General features: G+C 40.0%; 1 protein-coding gene across 3 annotated transcripts in view; it reads left to right on the top strand.

Annotated features, from left to right (window-relative positions):
• Positions 1-16,940, top strand: part of SPOPL (speckle type BTB/POZ protein like) — a 69,165-nt gene that overhangs the window by 35,521 nt on the left and 16,704 nt on the right. For all 3 annotated transcript variants that reach the window (XM_080667771.1, XM_080667770.1, XM_080667772.1), the window contains 4 exons: positions 8,706-8,842; positions 9,041-9,162; positions 9,401-9,552; positions 12,042-12,169. In XM_080667771.1, coding sequence (XP_080523897.1) covers positions 8,765-8,842; positions 9,041-9,162; positions 9,401-9,552; positions 12,042-12,169 — 480 coding nt within the window. In that variant the 5' untranslated portion in view covers positions 8,706-8,764. The remainder of the gene's footprint in view (positions 1-8,705; positions 8,843-9,040; positions 9,163-9,400; positions 9,553-12,041; positions 12,170-16,940) is intronic.

Genomic DNA, 16,940 nt, shown 5'->3' with positions numbered 1-16,940 from the left:
TATAAAGTAAAATTTTATGTTTTACAAGTTGGGAAATTTCTTATCGTTAATATCATTAAGTTCAAAATATTTTCTGATTCCCATGTGATTTCATTTTTTACCCAAGATTATTTAGTAAGCTATTGTTTAATTTCTGGGGACTTGGGTATTTTCTTGTTATCTTTTGTTTATTGATTTTACTTTAGTTCCACTGTGATTTCAATGATCTGAAATTTGTTTGCAAGGTTTTCTTTATCATGCAATAATATATGTGATCAGTTTGGGTAAATGTTTTCTGTGCAGTTGGGAAGAACTTGCATGTACTTTCACTATATGTATTGCTTAAGAAATATTTGCCTACTCCAGAATTATAAAGACAGATGGCCCAGTTCCTTTAGAGGACAATTCTTGGGCTTTGGTATGATGGTAAAAGCCACAGCTGCCATGCTTGGGGGAGGGGAGAGGAGGGCCCTACTTTTCTCAGGTAGCCCAAATGCTGTTTTTAAAATTATTAACCTGGTGATCACCACTTGTTCTTTTTCTGCTGTTTGTATTTGTAGAGATTGGTTCTGTTTTGGGGACACTCCTTCAACTCTTAGGCCAGTTACGGTTTTGCCCATTAGTCTTCACCTTCTGTTTGCTTGGTATTTTAATGGTCAGCCAAGTTGATAGTTTAGGGTCTTCTCACATATTTTTCAAGCATGTGATGGGTCCCAGGTATGCACATAGCCTTCTAGTTTTTCTAGTATGGGAACTTTTCAAATCCCCTTTTCCCCAAATATATTTCTCAGCTTCTTTTTTCCCAGGCTTTCCTGTTTGGCTATTGCTAGTCCCAACTCTTACTCCTTGTGCTAATACATTTTCTTTTAAATGCTTTTGACAAATATTGCTGTCCAGAAGTGCTTCTCCCTTGGGGAAGCTCCAGGGAAGGTGAAACAAAGCTAAGACCTTGAACTGAATCTTTAGGGACCTACCAGACTAGAAAAAGCACACAACCACACTGTTCTTTTTGAATAGGTCTAATATGTAGTTCCCTCTGGTACCAGCAATCTGCACCAGGCCAGGCCGATGTCTTCATGACTGCTGCCGAATTGGGGAGGGGAGCATGGTAAGTGAGTATGTTAAAATACCAGTTTTCCCCTAAAAACCTGCAGCTGCATTCTTCATTAAGCGATACCCAGATTGTAAGTATTGATTTGATTCCAGAGTTCCAAAAAAATGATTCTGATAGTTACTGTCAGCTTATTCACTGCTTTTGTGGAAGGATGGAGTTTTAGAATTCCCCACTTTGCCATTTTTATTGACTTCTGTGTGCATATACTTTATAACATATCTGTGAACTTCTTTCTCTACAGTGTAGGATTCACAGAAAAATAATAAGAATGTGAAGGAATTCATTGAGATTATTACCACCCCATCTCATAGAGTTGCTGAAGAATAAACAGTGTTGGTACATAATGTCATTGGTGTAACAAATTCAGGATACAGATAACTTCTGGTAGGGGAGAAGATTTGATTATAGTGGCGGGGATAGATACTCAAGGATGGTGAAAAGATGGTTGTTTGACATGATTCTTTGTATGTTTTCTGAAAATTTGAAATTCTTATAATTTCTGTAGCTATGGATGTGTCTATGATGTGCATATAGAACATTAATTCTGACATGCAAATATTTTGTTAAAATAAAAAAATTACATGGAAGAATCCTTTACTTATTTGATAATTGGTATAGACTGCTTGTTTTATATCCTCTAGATCTTATTTTGGTTGTTCTCTCTCTTTCTGCAAGCTTTTCTGCAGGAACAAGAATAGGAAGTCTTGAGCATCCTCAATGTAGTGCAGTGGTCGGCAAACTCATTAGTCAACAGAGCGGCAAACCATGGCTCGTGAACCGCATATGGCTCGCGAGCTGCAGTTTGCCGACCACTGATGTAGTGGATATTCTATCTTTTTTTTTTTTTCCTTTTGAAGAGAAGGAAAAAATAGAATACTGGAAATAGCACTGAAATGAATATTTGGGACATCTTTTTCTCCTAATTATCTAAGTGTAAGCATGGACAGTTTATTTTTCTAGTCTAACCTATTTTTCATCTTGGTCCTCATCTGTTAGTTAAGAGTGGCACCAGATAGTTAAGGGCTATTTTAGCTCTATAATATTAGGAGGTTTAGCATGATTCTGTAGAAAGAGTATAGAGTTTGGAGCCAGATAAATTTGTGTTCAGTTACTTTCTGGTTACTTAAAGTGTAAAGTAAGCTATCTAGCCAATCTAATAATTTTCTCATGGTTAAGATGAGATTATAACCACCCCATCTCATAGAGTTGCTGAAGAATAAACAGTGTTGGTACATAATGTCTTATAAGTGCTAACCAATGCAGTCTGCTCACTAGCGTTCTCCATGTCTCCATCCCACAACTATATCATTTGAAGGAGTAGCTGGAATGAAAACAATTTTTTTTTACTTTTTATTTAGTTTACTTTTATATATGAACTAGGGGCCCAGTGCACAAATCCGTGCACCTTGAAAGGAACTGTGGGCCGTAGGCTGTGGTGGGCACAGGGGCGGGTCTCAGCCCATCCTCCGCACCCCTATTCAGCCCCTCCCGCTGCGGCCCCCAGTCACCTGTCTGCCGGCAGCCCTGCTTCTGCTGCCGCGGATCACATGTGATGACGGCGCCAGCCCCGCTCGCACCTGTTGACGGCATGGAGCAATTGGGGCTGGCGCCAGCAGTGGGTGTGAGCAGCGGCTCTGGCGCCGGCAGTGGGTGCGAATGGGGCCAGCGCTAGCAGCAGTTGTGAGTGCTGGGTGGGACCATGGCATGCAGGAACAAAGAATTTAGTAACCAGCAGAGGCTTGCCCCAATGATAGTGACCAGTGCCCACCTCGGTCTGGCGCCCTCGCTCACCTGCTCCACCATCCTGCCGCGGCCAATGCCTGCCATTTATCCATGCTCTGCCGCCTGCTGCTGACGCCAAGCATGTTCTGTGTGCACCCCCAAGTGGTCAGCGCACATCATAGTGACCGGTTATTCAGTTGTTTGATTGTTCCGCCGTTTGGTCTATTTGCATATTGGCCTTTTCTTATATAGGATTAGAGGCCTGGTGCATGAAATTCGTGCATTTGGGGAGGGGGTCCCTCAGCCTGGCCTGTGCCCTCTCGCAGTCCAGGAGCCCAAGGGGGATGTCTGACTGACGGCTTAGTGTGCCTAAGCCATCAGTCGGACATCCTTAGCATTGCCACGGAGGTGGGAGAGGCTCCCACCACTGCCTCTGTGCTCCTCAACCATAAGCCCGGCTTCTGGCTGAGCAGCGCTCCCCCTGTGGGAGCACACTGACCACCAGGGGACAGCTCCTGCATTGAGTGTCTGCCCCCTGGTGGTCAGCGCGCATCATAGTGACCGGTAATTCCACCATTCGGTCATTTGCATATTAGCCTTTTATTATGTAGGATACACTGTAGATGAGGCCCCCTAGACCCATAAGAAATTCAAAAAATTCACTGTTAACTCATTCTCGAATTGCCCCCACTTAAAATCAAATTGCCCCCCCCCCCCCCCCGTGGGGAGTGTGCTGCACCTTGGGAACCACTGGGCTTGACACTTTTCCTCTCTGAGCTTCATTTCTGAATACATACATACACATATACCATGGGAATTGTAATCTCTTCTCCGCCTACCTCACTGGGTTGTCATGAGGAGGTTCTGAGCTAATAAACCTAGAAATGTTTCATCAAGTAAGTGATGTCTAAACGAGAAGGGATTGTTATTTTTAAGCCCACAGGTACCCTAGAAGGTAGCAGGTGCTGATTAGGGGAGGAGGGCATGATTGTTTCCTGGGACTGTAGCTATGGAAGCTTTTCAGAGGGTTCCACAGGCCTTGGAGGTGTGGGCTCTGGCCAGCAGCCCTGTAGCGGTGGTCGTCCCTGGAGGCGCTGGCGGGGGTAGGGCATTAGGGGGGCAGTAGGGGGGCGGCGAGGTCAAAGGGGGAGTAACTGTCAAACCTTCCCTCTTGGTGCCATTCTTTAAATTGTATGTGGCTGTTTCGTAGCTGTACCTACTCGGGGTGGGGCTCCAATCTCCTGGAGTTGGGGGACGGGCCAGGGCGGAGCCAGGCGGACTAGGAGGGCAGGTTTAGCTGTGCCCCCAGCGAGGTTCAGCGCACTTCAGCTGCAGAGATGGCGCTGCTGCTGTCGGGGAGTGGGGGGGTGGGGAGGGTCTGACCCTGCGGGGTCACTCAGGCTGGCCTGCCTCCACCCGGGTCTGGAGTTGTAGGGGGGAGGAGAGGCATGCCCGGCCCCAGCGTAGGGGCCCAGCAGCGGCAGACCATGGGCCCCGGGTGCCTTGGGGGCGCTGACTGGTGGTCGCTGGCATGCTGTTGTTGTGGGTGCCCCTGGCGGGGATGGCGGGGCAAGAGATTGGGAGTTGGAGGTGCGGGCTGCAGCTACCCCCAAGGCTGGGTCTTCTCCCTGTCCGGTCAGCCTCCCTGTCCCCCCGGGGGTGCGGGGGCTGGGGTAGGGTGTCCGTGCAGAGGGATTGGAAGAGCTCCCCGTGGCTGCTTCCTCTTCCTTCTTTGCAGTTCGGGCTCCTGTCAGGCACTCTCCTCAGACCCCTGGGAACTTGGCTGTGGCCACCCGCCCCCTGCTACGCACACAGCCTCCTGCTGGTCTGTCAATAAGCAAATTGGTCGTTACTGGGACACTGTAACAGCAATTAGCATATTACCTCTTTATATGTATAGATTATTTTGTGAGTTACACTTAGGAAGGTAATAACTCCTACACAGGTTTTAAAGAACTGTTTCTTCTTTACTCTTCAGGCTTTTAAAACTTATTTATTATTTAAGTATTTTATTAGTAATAAATTAGAGTCTTATAAAAGTTTTCTTTGATTTATCATCCTCTTTGACCTAACATCTCTCAATCTCTACTTAAAAGTGAGGTCCTTTCAGGCATGCATACTCTGTCTGATTTTTTAAATATATAGCATATCTTGAATACTTACCCTGTCATTAATACAATCTTAGTGGTTGCATAGTTCTTCGTGTATAAATATATTCCAACACATACTATGTTTATAGCTAACTTTTTCCCCCCACAGTTGTAACATTTTTCTCAGGATTAATTTCTAGGATGACTCTGAGAAAGAATTTTTGATGATACAAATTGTAAAATTGTCCTGCAGAGAAGTCTTATTAGTAATGTCTGCAATTTTGTTGACTGTAGGGATTGACAGTTTAAAAGAATCTTTGTTGATACTGTTGGTGAAAAATGGTATGGCTTCTTTTTGTATTTCATTGATTATAAATGAGGTTAAGATTTTTCTTCCCTTTGTAGTTATTTTCTTATAAATTGCTTGTTCATCTCAATACCTTTTTATGAATGTTTCTAAAATCATTCTTAGTTGTCAGGAACTACATATAAATGGTTCTCATGGACATCAAATACTCTGTCAGCATTTTTATATAACTTATCATTTTCTTCCTATTTTGCCAGAAATTTCACCATAAAAAGTGAAAAGGGAAATTATTAAACAACTTTACAATTTATGTTTCCACTAGAAATGTATGAGAGTGCCTGTGCTTATATTTTCACCAATCTTTTGGATTGTTGCTTGTCTAATAGGCTAAAAAATTGTGTCTTAATTTAGTTTTAATTTGTAGTTGTCTAATTATGAGTTAGGTTCTTTTTCTGTGTGTTTTATAGTCTTTACTTTTTCTTTATCGTTTTTAGGAATTCTTTATATATTAGGGAAATGAACCTTTATGTGTTATATGCATTGCAAATACTTCTCTTGGTTTATTGTTTTGAAATTGGTCATGGTGTCAGAGTCACTGGCAGAAGTATTGCCTCAGACCCTTTCACATATTTCTAACTGGTAATTCTGAGAATCATTACTCTTTCAGTATATTTATTAGCTACTAGAGGCCCAGTGCACCACATTCATGCACTGGGTGGGAGGGGTCCTCAGCCCGGTCTGCGCCCTCTCACAGACCGGGACCCCTTGCTCCTTACTGCCCCCCTGCAGCGGAGATGGGGGGAGGATCCCACCACCGCCGTTGCACTCGCCAGCCATGAGCCTGGCTTCTGGCTGAGCGGCGCTCCCCCTGTGAGAGCACACTGACCACCAGGGGGCAGCTCCTGTGTTGAGTGTCTGCCCCTGGTGATCAGTGCGCGTCATAGCGACTGGTCATTCTGCCATTTGGTCGATTTGCATATTAGCCTTTTATTATATAGAATGAATTTGCTAAAGAGAAATATCCAACTCATATTTCTACTCCTATTTTCATACCCAGCACAATTTTACCAGCTTGGGGCTAGGCAGAAAAACCAAGTATCTTTGCTGCCAGATAGGTGAATTGGATTTGGGTCTGCTGGTGGGGAACCTATGGCTTTGTCAGCTAAAAGTAGCAAACCGGATCTGAAGGAAAGGGGACAGACAGCCAGCAGCTTTGCTGACCAGGCAAGACCTCTTTGCTTGTCTTGGAGCTTTGGCCTGAGGGGCAGGCCTTACGTTTGGCACAAGTGTAGTGTCCTAAATAGCTGCTCTCAAGGATTATAGGCTCTGCACACCTTTTGGTGTTCTCCCTCTGCCTTGCTCCAGACAAAAAGCTTTTATATGCATCTGGAGCCCTTATTTTTGCAACTGCCACCAGGGGACACCTCCAGATCACCTGGCTCTGATGGGTAGCAGGGTCCCATAGACTGTATATATTTGCATACTTTTAAAAGCTGCTTCCTGAGAGCATGGCTGCCAATCATCCTGTATCTAGGTGCTTACATCCTCCCATTTGGGACACTGACAAGTATTGGCATATGCTTAACTACTGGGAGCTATCTATAATAATAAAAGCATAATATGCTAATTACACTGGATGATCTTCCCGACGAAGCCGGGGCTGTAAGGGAAGCCTGAGTCCTGGATGCCTGCCAAAGGGAAGCCCGGGTCCCAGGTGCCAGAGGGAAGCTGGTGCCAGCATCCAGAGGAAGGAAGGCCTACTCTTGCATGAATTTCGTGCATCGGGCCTCTAGTTAAAAAATAATAGGCTCCTTGGACAAGCACAAAGGTTTGAGAGACATCAAGAGATCGGGCAAGGTTCAACAATGGTCATCTGCTACACGAGGCCACAACTTCAAGTCTAGTGCATATTTTTAACATCCTTCTTCATTTGTAGTTTAAAATGTTTTCATACCTTTTATAGGTCTTTTTAGTTTATATGTATGTGTGTGTGTGTATATACACACACACACACACACACATATACACACATATATTTATTGATTGATTTCAGAGAGAGGAAGGGAGAGAAAGAAATATCAATGATGAGAGAGAATCATTGATTGGCTGCCTTCTGCACACGCCCCACTGGAGATCAATCCCACAACCCAGGCATGTACCCTGACCGGGAATTGAACCATGACCTCCTGGTTCATATATTGACACTCAACAACTGAGCTAGCCAGTTGATTCTATGTATATTTCAGTCTTTGTTTTCTCATTTTACACTGTTATTTTACTGGGTATAGACATATAGCAAATATTTTCTTCTCCATTTTGGTTGAAATTCTCCCCTTTTTCCCCCCAAATAGTTTCTTTTTATAGGACTCATGAGGTTTTCTTTCCTTATTAATTATTCTTAAATGAAAAGAGGATTCTCCAGATTTGAGTTTCTATGTTGGAATGTAATTGTCACACCCCCCCCCCCCCCACCACCACTACCTTTACCACTGCTAAGCTAAATACGCAGCTCTTTCATAGACTTTCCAAGTTACAAAGCATAATCATCTAGACATTAATGTCCTGGCCAGGTTATCAGGAAATAATTATGCACCCAAATGGATATAGTATGAGAATAGCTAACTGGGAGGAAATTTTATGATATGATAAATAGTCTTTAATAGGGAACAAACTGATAGGGATGGAGTTTTATTCTGAAATAAAATTAGACTTTTGTGGAAATCTATGCATTTCTTACTGTACAGCATCATAGTTAGGTCCCATCTGTGTTTCATTGGTCAAAATTTTGGGATCTACCAGATGAGTGACCAATATTTGTAATTTCCAAAGCTCTTCTGACTTTAGAACCCTTTGGATTCTTGCAAATATGTCAATAAAAAGATGAAGGAAGGTGAATCAAATATTGTTTCCATATTATTTTGTGATTTTGTGTTTATGATCGTACTGTTAAGCCATGTAATTTCTGATTCATGATATTTTGGGAAGTTTACCTTTATAAAATAACTAGAGGCCCGTTGCAGGAAGATTCCTGCAAGAATAGGGCTTCCTGCGGCCGGAGCGAAGCAGAGAAGGGAACAAAGCCTGCTGAGGCTGCGTATGCAAATTAACTTCCATCTTTGTTGGGTTAATTTGCATACTCGCTCTGATTGGCTGGTGGGCATAGCAGAGGGACAGTCAATTTGCATGTTTCTCTTTTATTAGTGTAGATCAGTGGTCGGTAAACTCATTAGTCAACAGAGTGGCAGACTGCAAGCCGTATATGGCTTGCAAGCCGCAGTTTGCCGACCACTGGTGTAGATGTCTTATCTACAAGTATTAGGTTTGTTTATGTTTCTAGTATTATATTACAAAGGCTGATTTCATTTTTTTAAAATCATAAAAATAATGAAATACATGTTCCCATATAATTGTTTTATGATTGTTTAAATATTTCTTCCCTGAATTTAGTCAGTTAAGCTTTTTGATCAGTAAATGAAACTTTTTTTCTTTGTAGTAAAGTACTCAACTGTATGGGATAGTGCATAAATCTTGGAAGACTGCAATAAAGCGGCAATGTCTCGGGAACCCACCCCACCTCTCCCTGGAGATATGTCTACTGCTCCTATAGCAGAAAGCTGGTGTTATACACAGGTACATGTTGTAGAAATGCCTCACTTTGTTACTTACAAATTTTACAGTATTTTGAGACTATTATGAAGTACTTTGGTATTAGAAATACCAAAATGTTAAAAGACTGGTTCATAGGATGTTTTTAACACGTGACAGGTTAAAAATTGACAGGTTAAAAACATAAAGTTCATTATGAAAGTGTTTTTTTGACTCTCTTAGGTTAAAGTAGTAAAATTTTCCTACATGTGGACCATTAATAACTTCAGTTTTTGTCGAGAAGAAATGGGTGAAGTGTTAAAAAGTTCAACGTTCTCATCTAGCCCAAGTGACAAAATGAAATGGTAAGATTTTTGTTTGCTTAGAGTTTAGATGTTATCATTGGCTACTTTATTGTTTTGTTGTTACTGTTCCTGAACAGAGATTAGTCTATTTTATCTTAGATTTCTAAGAATAGTATAGAGAATTGTAAAGAACTGTGGGGTATTGATGGGATAATAACAAATGATTTCAGTATTGCCTCTCTTTTCTGAATGTTTCAAGTATTATATTCCTCCATGTGAGCCTGTTGTTTTATTTTAGGTGCCTGAGGGTAAATCCAAAAGGATTAGATGATGAAAGTAAAGACTACTTGTCCTTATATTTGCTTTTAGTCAGCTGCCCAAAAAGTGAAGTTCGAGCAAAATTCAAATTTTCCCTTCTGAACGCTAAAAGGGAAGAAACAAAAGCAATGGGTAAGTGATTTGCAAACTGAATGAAGACTCTTGTAACTACCTGCTGTGACTTCTGCATGTTTGCCTACAAAACTTAGGATATTTTTTCCCACTAAAGTCTGCTTAACCTGAAACATTTAATTTTGCTATTAATTAATTTTAAACACCAGTGTAGAGCTATAGTTTTTGTAGTAAGTTTTAGACTTCATAGACATGTAAAATTACTTAAAATAATACTAAAATTTAATTTTCTCATGTTCTAAAATGACATTCACTTGTCATTTGAAAACACAGTTGCTGATCCCATGCCTGGCATATGTAATAGGTGCTCAGGAAATACTTCTCTTCTCCCTTGCTATTTTTGTTAGATAAAATCTGAAGAATATTGGAAAGATTTTTAATGTCTTGCTATTTTGTCTCTAGAATTTTTTTTAAATAATAGACCAGAACATTGACTGAAAGGAAGTCAGTTTTTCTTAGCCTTAAGATTTGTTCCCATATGTAACCTGCTGAAATCATGTACCTGGAGTTTCAAAAGAAGATGTATAATGTGCATAGTAGGACAACATATCATAACTGCCGCATTAAATTTTAAGTGTTTTAACAGAGTCAAGTTAACATCACGAAATAACCTCCTCTAAATACATACTATTTAATATCTTTTATTGCCAAAGTAATACAGTTTCACATGTATTTTAACATTATCTGGCATTTAAGACAGTGGGAGTGTCTTAGTCCAGGCTGCCATGACAAAATACCACAGACTGGATGGCTTATAAACAACAAAAGTTTATTTCTCACTGATCTAGAGGCTGGGAAGTCCAAAATCAGGGTGTCACCATGGTCAGATTCTGATGAAGATCCTTTTTTGGGTTGTGGACTACTCATGTTTTCACATGGTGGAAGCAGTTAGGGAGCTTTGTGAGGTCTTTTATAAGAGCAACATTCCCATTCATGAGGACTCCACCCTCATGTACTTACCTAGTCCTAATCACTGAACTCTTAAGACCATCACATTGGGAGGTATTATTATAGGCACCTCTCACCAACTCCAGAGAGGTGTGTTCCCGGACAGCACCCTGAGTCAGTGGGAGAGGGCTGTTCCCAACCTCAATCCTTGTTGTCTCATATAAATGAATTTATACGAGAGACCTTGACTGTATTGTGAAAAGCCCATTTATTAAAGCATGCACCTTTATTAAAGAAGCAAAGCAAGCAAACCTGTACATCTGGTTATGAAGCACTGATGGGCTCTCAGCTATTCTGAAGAGCGAGTTGGGAGGGGGTCCGAGGCTTTATATACCTTCTTGTCTATAGGTTTCAAAATTCCTTTGCTGAATATTTTGGTACAGGTTAATTCTCAAGGTCCCTTTTTTTTACTTTATTGTGGCCTTCTTAGAAATCATGAGAAGCACCTGGCAACTTTATCTTGCCAACCCTTCAGACTGCTGGCTTCTCTACTTAGGGAGTAAAACTGCCCTTTTTTCCTTTCCCTTTCCCCCACCTCCCTTTCTGCATTCTCTCCTTAGGGAGGTTTTTTTTTTTTTTTTTTTTTTTTTTTTTTTTTTAACAATATGCTCTCCTGTCCTTGGCTGGGGAAGATAATGGCTTATTAGTTACAAGCTAGCTGCAAAATTGGCCTTGTTTTAACTTTTCTCTCTGAGTTTCCCTATTTTTCCCGCCCTGGAATCCTGTAACAGTATGGTTTCAACATAAGAATTTTGATGGGATACACACATTAAGTCCATAACATAGTGTGTTTCAATTAGATTTACTACTGGTTCCACCTCCAATTAATTTTTTGTGTAACAGACAATGAATACTTGACTGTAGAGGATCTTGTTTATTTCATAGCATACAGTTGTTATATACTATTATGATAGGCATTTGAAACATTTACTTCAGACATTTATTTATTAAATTATACTAAACACTGTCTTTTAGACTTTTACAAAAATGGTTTTTAGGGGATTATGTCTAAAGACCTGGGAATGATAAATGACATTATTTAGCTTTTCACCAGTTAATGGGTGTCTTCTGGTTCAGTAAACTTAAGTCAGTGGGATGGATGTCCCAGGAAAGCTTAAGCTTAAGGGATTTCCTGATGACTTAGAGCATCTGCTTTTAAAGGGAGAAGAAGGAAATGAGAGTTGTGTTTGTAATCAGGTGCTGATGGTAGATGATGAACAATATACCCATGCCAGTGTATTTTGATCTTACTTTATTATTATTATAGGGCTAGATCTTTCTTATCCATGAGATTTGATCTGCATTTTCTTCTACCTAGAGATTCAGGAATCTGAAAGTGAGCTCATTTGATGGCCAAAATTTGAGTAGTGCTGAGGAATGATCTGGCTCTACCTGATATAACTCCTATGACACATTTTATTTATGAACACAAATATCTGTACTTCTTACTATTTTTTCATATTTACTTAACTGTGTTATCATTTACAAAAATGTCTCTTGGATACTTGTTTTATTTAAACTTCTATTCTGTTTCCCACTAGAAAGCCAAAGAGCATATCGATTTGTACAAGGAAAGGACTGGGGTTTTAAAAAATTCATTCGAAGGGATTTTTTGCTTGATGAAGCTAATGGTCTTTTACCAGATGACAAGCTTACATTATTTTGTGAGGTGGGTACATTTTTTATTTCAAGGAACTTTGTGGTTATATTTAGCGATGGAGCAAAATTATAAACCACAACAATATTGGGTATATTATAAAAAATAGTAACTGGGATAATTTATAAGGTTTTGTTTGAAAATATTTTACCAGTAAAAGCTGACTAGATAATCTTAGAAATCAGTATAGTAGCCCACTATGAAAAAATTTGGTCATATCTCTTCTGTAAGTTATATATGCAATTATACTAATGCATACTAAACATTTCTTTCTTATAGGAAGACTATGAGTGTGTATATCTTTATTTGAAAAATGTAAATATCTTCATCATTCTGAATAATTCTAATGTAGATGCTGAATATTTTTTGCCATATTCAGATTGGACATATTAAACATTAAGACATTAGTAGTAGTTTATCAGTTTGAAACCATACTTGAACAGTGAACTGCCTGAAAAAGATTGGGAAGCTTTTTATTCATTCAAGTAGTTGGGTTCATTTAATGAAATAATGTTTTTATCAATAGCTTCTCAAATTTTTAAGTATGCCCATGTCTGCATGTTATCGTTATATAGTTTTATATATACAAATTGTTGAGATTTCGAGTGAATTCAAGAATTATATTATGTTACCAGTAGAGTTTATAAAGAATATGCATTGGTTACATAGTTTTATTGAAAAAATTTAAAGTAGTTGATAATTTCCAAAGGAGTGCCAATTAATAGGTTATAAATCAGGTAAATTCAGTGTTAAATATATTTCAATAGGTTATTGTAGACAGATGATTGTTTTGGAAACTTAGTAACTTCCTTAACTACTACTAAGTTAGCTTTAATTTCTTCATAGAAAATGTGTAAAATTTCTTGGCAAGATTACAAACTAATTGTATGCCATTATGCTGTTAGAAGAATAATTGAAACATGGCCCCAGAGACGAAATAGTGCAAATATAGTACATCTTATTTTTACTTAGACAAGTTAAATGAACTGTGTGATGAGTTTGTTATGAATACAATTATTTGGTTGATAAAGTACTTACCACAAATGTCTTGAGCAGAAATGATTATTAAATAATTTTTTAAATAACTAAACGTTTGTTATCAATAGAGATTCTAAGAAGTATATTAAATAAATATGTCATATTATTTTAAAATTGTAGCATCCTTAATATAAAATTTCCAAGTATTTTAGTAGTTATCTTAAATTTTAGCATATTAATTTTTTTTAAATCTTGTAATCTTAGAGTTTAAAAAACCTTAAAAGCTATGTAATCCAATTAAAAACTACTGTAGCTAAAAGTCTTTTTGTAAAGACTTTTACTATTAACTTTTAATGTTAACTTTTTAAGGCACTATTTCTTTTTTTAGAATTGAAATATTATTTACAGTATTGTTCTTAAGCATGTTTTATTGGAACCTAGACAACCAAGAAATTCAGAATAAAGGCTGAAATTTAAAATATACTTTTTTGAGGTATACTTTTTATCTGCTAGATTGTGCACGCTAGTGACCTTAAAATAGAACCCACTACAACATACATTGTGCGTGCTAGTGACCTTAAAATAGAACCCACAGTGACTTGCATTTTAGGTTGGCATTGATCAGATTCAGTTTGGATACTGTAATTAAGTACGCTTTTATCAATGTAGACATTTATACCCTGGGCACCATATTAGGCATAGGAAGGCAAAAAGTACTTTGAACAAACATTCCTCATGCCCTCCACCATTTCTTTACACCTCTCATTGATGCCCTTCCTTCTACAGCATCTCCAGCACTGCTTGCAGAAGAGGAGGAAGCATTGCACTGCCCTACGTAAAGAACTGCCTCCTCCCCCTCCCCTGCAAGTGGTGCTGTAGACAGGTAAGGCAGTTTGGTGCTACCTTTTTTGTGCAAGACATAACTTAATCTTGCAAGTTCCATACTGTAAATCAAGTAGCCAGGGGTAGAAATTCCTAGCTGTGTAACAGCTCTGTGCCTTCTCTCCCACAGTGATACAACGGGCAGGAATTGAGGAACAAGTAGAAAAATAGGAAAAATAAAATATTGTTTAGGTTAATTCATCTTTTAAATCCAAAAGATTTTAAATAATCTTGTAGTCTATAGACCCATGCCATTCTATGATACATATTTGGGGGTGAGGGGGGGCTATAGATAGATCATAGATAGATAGATAGATAGATAGATAGATAGATAGATAGATATAGATATACACACACATATAAATATTTTTCTGTTGCCAAGGTATTCTTTTAGTTTTAAAATACTTGTAACGTTGGCTTTTATTCTCTAAAAAGCTCTTTCATAGCATAATGAAAAGTTGAAAACATTGTTTCTGTCACCCAGATTTTAAAAAAGGATACCACCTATTTAGGAAAATCAAAAAATCTAAGACCCACTATTCTATAAGATGTTGTGAAACCGCACTGTTAAAACTTTCTTACTTTGGAACCAGTGTGAGGGATGGTTAGGTAGTTAACTTGAGCAGCAAAATTTGTAGTCCTATACACCTTTGTAAATTCCTAGCTCTCAGAATTAATTTAAAGAATTGAGATTTTTTTAAAAATTGGAACCAGCTATCACCTAATTCCACACTTGAGGAAACCCAGATTTTCAGAGTACTTGTAGTTGAGAAGAGCCTGCACATGTTTCTTTTTAGTCTGAATAGTAGTCTCAGAGTTGAGCCAAAAGCACATTTGAAAAAGAACTGTCAAATGAGTTTGAGGTTTTGCTTTGCAGCAGTAGTCAATTTTGAGTATTGTGCATTTGCCCTTTTATTTTGAAAGAACAATTTAACCTCAGGAAAGAATCTCAGCCTTTTTTCTGAATTTTTTACTCTAGGTTTCATTCAATAAGAATGTTTTATTCCCCGTATTTGAACATGTACCAGAGACAAACTAAAATTTTAACCAACTTCTTAATATAGGTATCAAGAAAATAATTATCAAAATGTAATGCATGTCATTTTTTTATTAGATTACTAGTGGCCCGGTGCACGAAATTCGTGCACATTAAAAGGGGATTAATTAGAGGAAATATTTTAATATGCAATTTGCCCTTTCTCTATAATAGAAGTGTCAGAGATGAAAGAAAATTAGTAAAATGTATATGAAAACCTTCCTCCTGTCAGAGTCTGGGGCACACCACAGGACCCAGATTCAAGTCCCCGTCCACCCACATGCACCTCAAAATCGCGTGAGACCCAGATTCAAGTCCCCGTCCACCCACATGCACCTCAAAATCGCGTGAGACTCAGACCTGGCCGCCCCCTCTCCCCCTCATTGGGATAGATCCAGACCTGGCTAGTTCCACCCTTGTCAAGCCCTACTAGGGAATGTAGCCTCAGGTCCCCGGGCCCAGCGCCAGGATGGGGAGCATGGCCTGAGGTCCCCCAGCCCAGACCGGGGTGGGGGGGCATGCCTTGAGGTCCCCTGTCAAGCCCCACCAGGTGTGGCACATGGCCTGAGATTCACTGGGTGGGGGGCATGGCCTGAGGTCCCCCGTCAAGCCCTGCCAGTTGGGGTGGGGTGCAGCCTCAGGTCCCCCAGCCCGGCACCAGGAGTGGGGAACAGCCTCAGGTCCCTTGTCAAGCCCCATCGGCAGGAGGGTGCAGCCTCAGGTCTCCCCTGGGCTGGGGGCGCAGCCAGAGTTCCCCTGACCCAGCACTGGGGGTGCACCTTGAGGTCCCCTGTCAAGCCCCGCCAGGCAGGGGGAGCAGCCTGAGGTCCCTTAGCCCAGCACCAGGACGGGAAGCACACCTTGAGGTCCCCTGTCAAACCCTGCTGGGTGTGGAAGGTGGCCTGAGGTCCCCTGTCAAGCCCTGCCGGGTGTGGAAGGCGGCCTGAGGTCCCCTGTCAAGCCCTGCCGGCCTGAGGTCCCTTGTCAAACATCAAACCCCACGGGGGTGGAAGAGGGCGTAGCCAGGGGTGGGCACACTTTTTGACTCAAGGGCCACAATGGGTTCTTAAACTGGACTGGAGGGCCAGAACAAAAGCATGGATGGAGTGTTTGTGTGAACTAATATAAATTCAAAGTAAAGGAGCGGAGGGGAGAGCAAGAGAACCGGATAGAACAGCCGGATCCGGCCCGTGGGCCGTAGTTTGCCCACGGCTGGCATAGCCTCAGGTCCCTGCTGATTGCTTGTTAAGGCTCCTTATGGGAACTTGGCCTCAGCTGTGGGTGCAGCCATCTTTGTGATGGAGTGATGGTTAATTAGCATATTCCCTCTTTATTAGATAGGATTAACTTCTCCATAAATAGTCCTTTGAATACCCTTTGAAGAATGGAATGCCTTAATTAAAATTTGTGGTTGCTATGACAATAGATGTGTATGTCAATAATATAAATTCTTTTGAATTATAATTACATATACAAAATACAAATGTAACATCACGTTCTAGCCTGATAATAATGGCTTTATTTTTTGATGCTTTTATTTCTTCTGTTACCAGATTATTGCCAAATCTTTACATTAAATGTGCTGTTTTGAGTTAGGATAATAGGCAATGTATAGAATTTAAGAAATCCATTCCTAAAGTAAATACCATTACATTTTTATAACTCCACTGCATACTTTATGCAACTAATTGAACTGATGGAGTTCCTGCTGCCTAGAAATCTCAAAGAAATGTTTTCTATGAACAAATAAATACTAACTATGTGATAAAAAACTGATCCCTAACTAAATCCTGAGTATTAACACGAACATATTTGGTTTATGTATCATTAACTTAGAATGGTGTAACAGGGCAATAAAGCAAAGATTGATGATGCTTTTTTCTATTT

The sequence above is a fragment of the Plecotus auritus genome, assembly GCF_963455305.1.
Source record: "Plecotus auritus genome assembly, chromosome: 5".
Taxonomy (NCBI): Eukaryota; Metazoa; Chordata; class Mammalia; order Chiroptera; family Vespertilionidae; genus Plecotus; species Plecotus auritus.
Note: the sequence above shows the minus strand (reverse complement) of the source record. Positions and strands in the feature narration are given on the sequence as shown.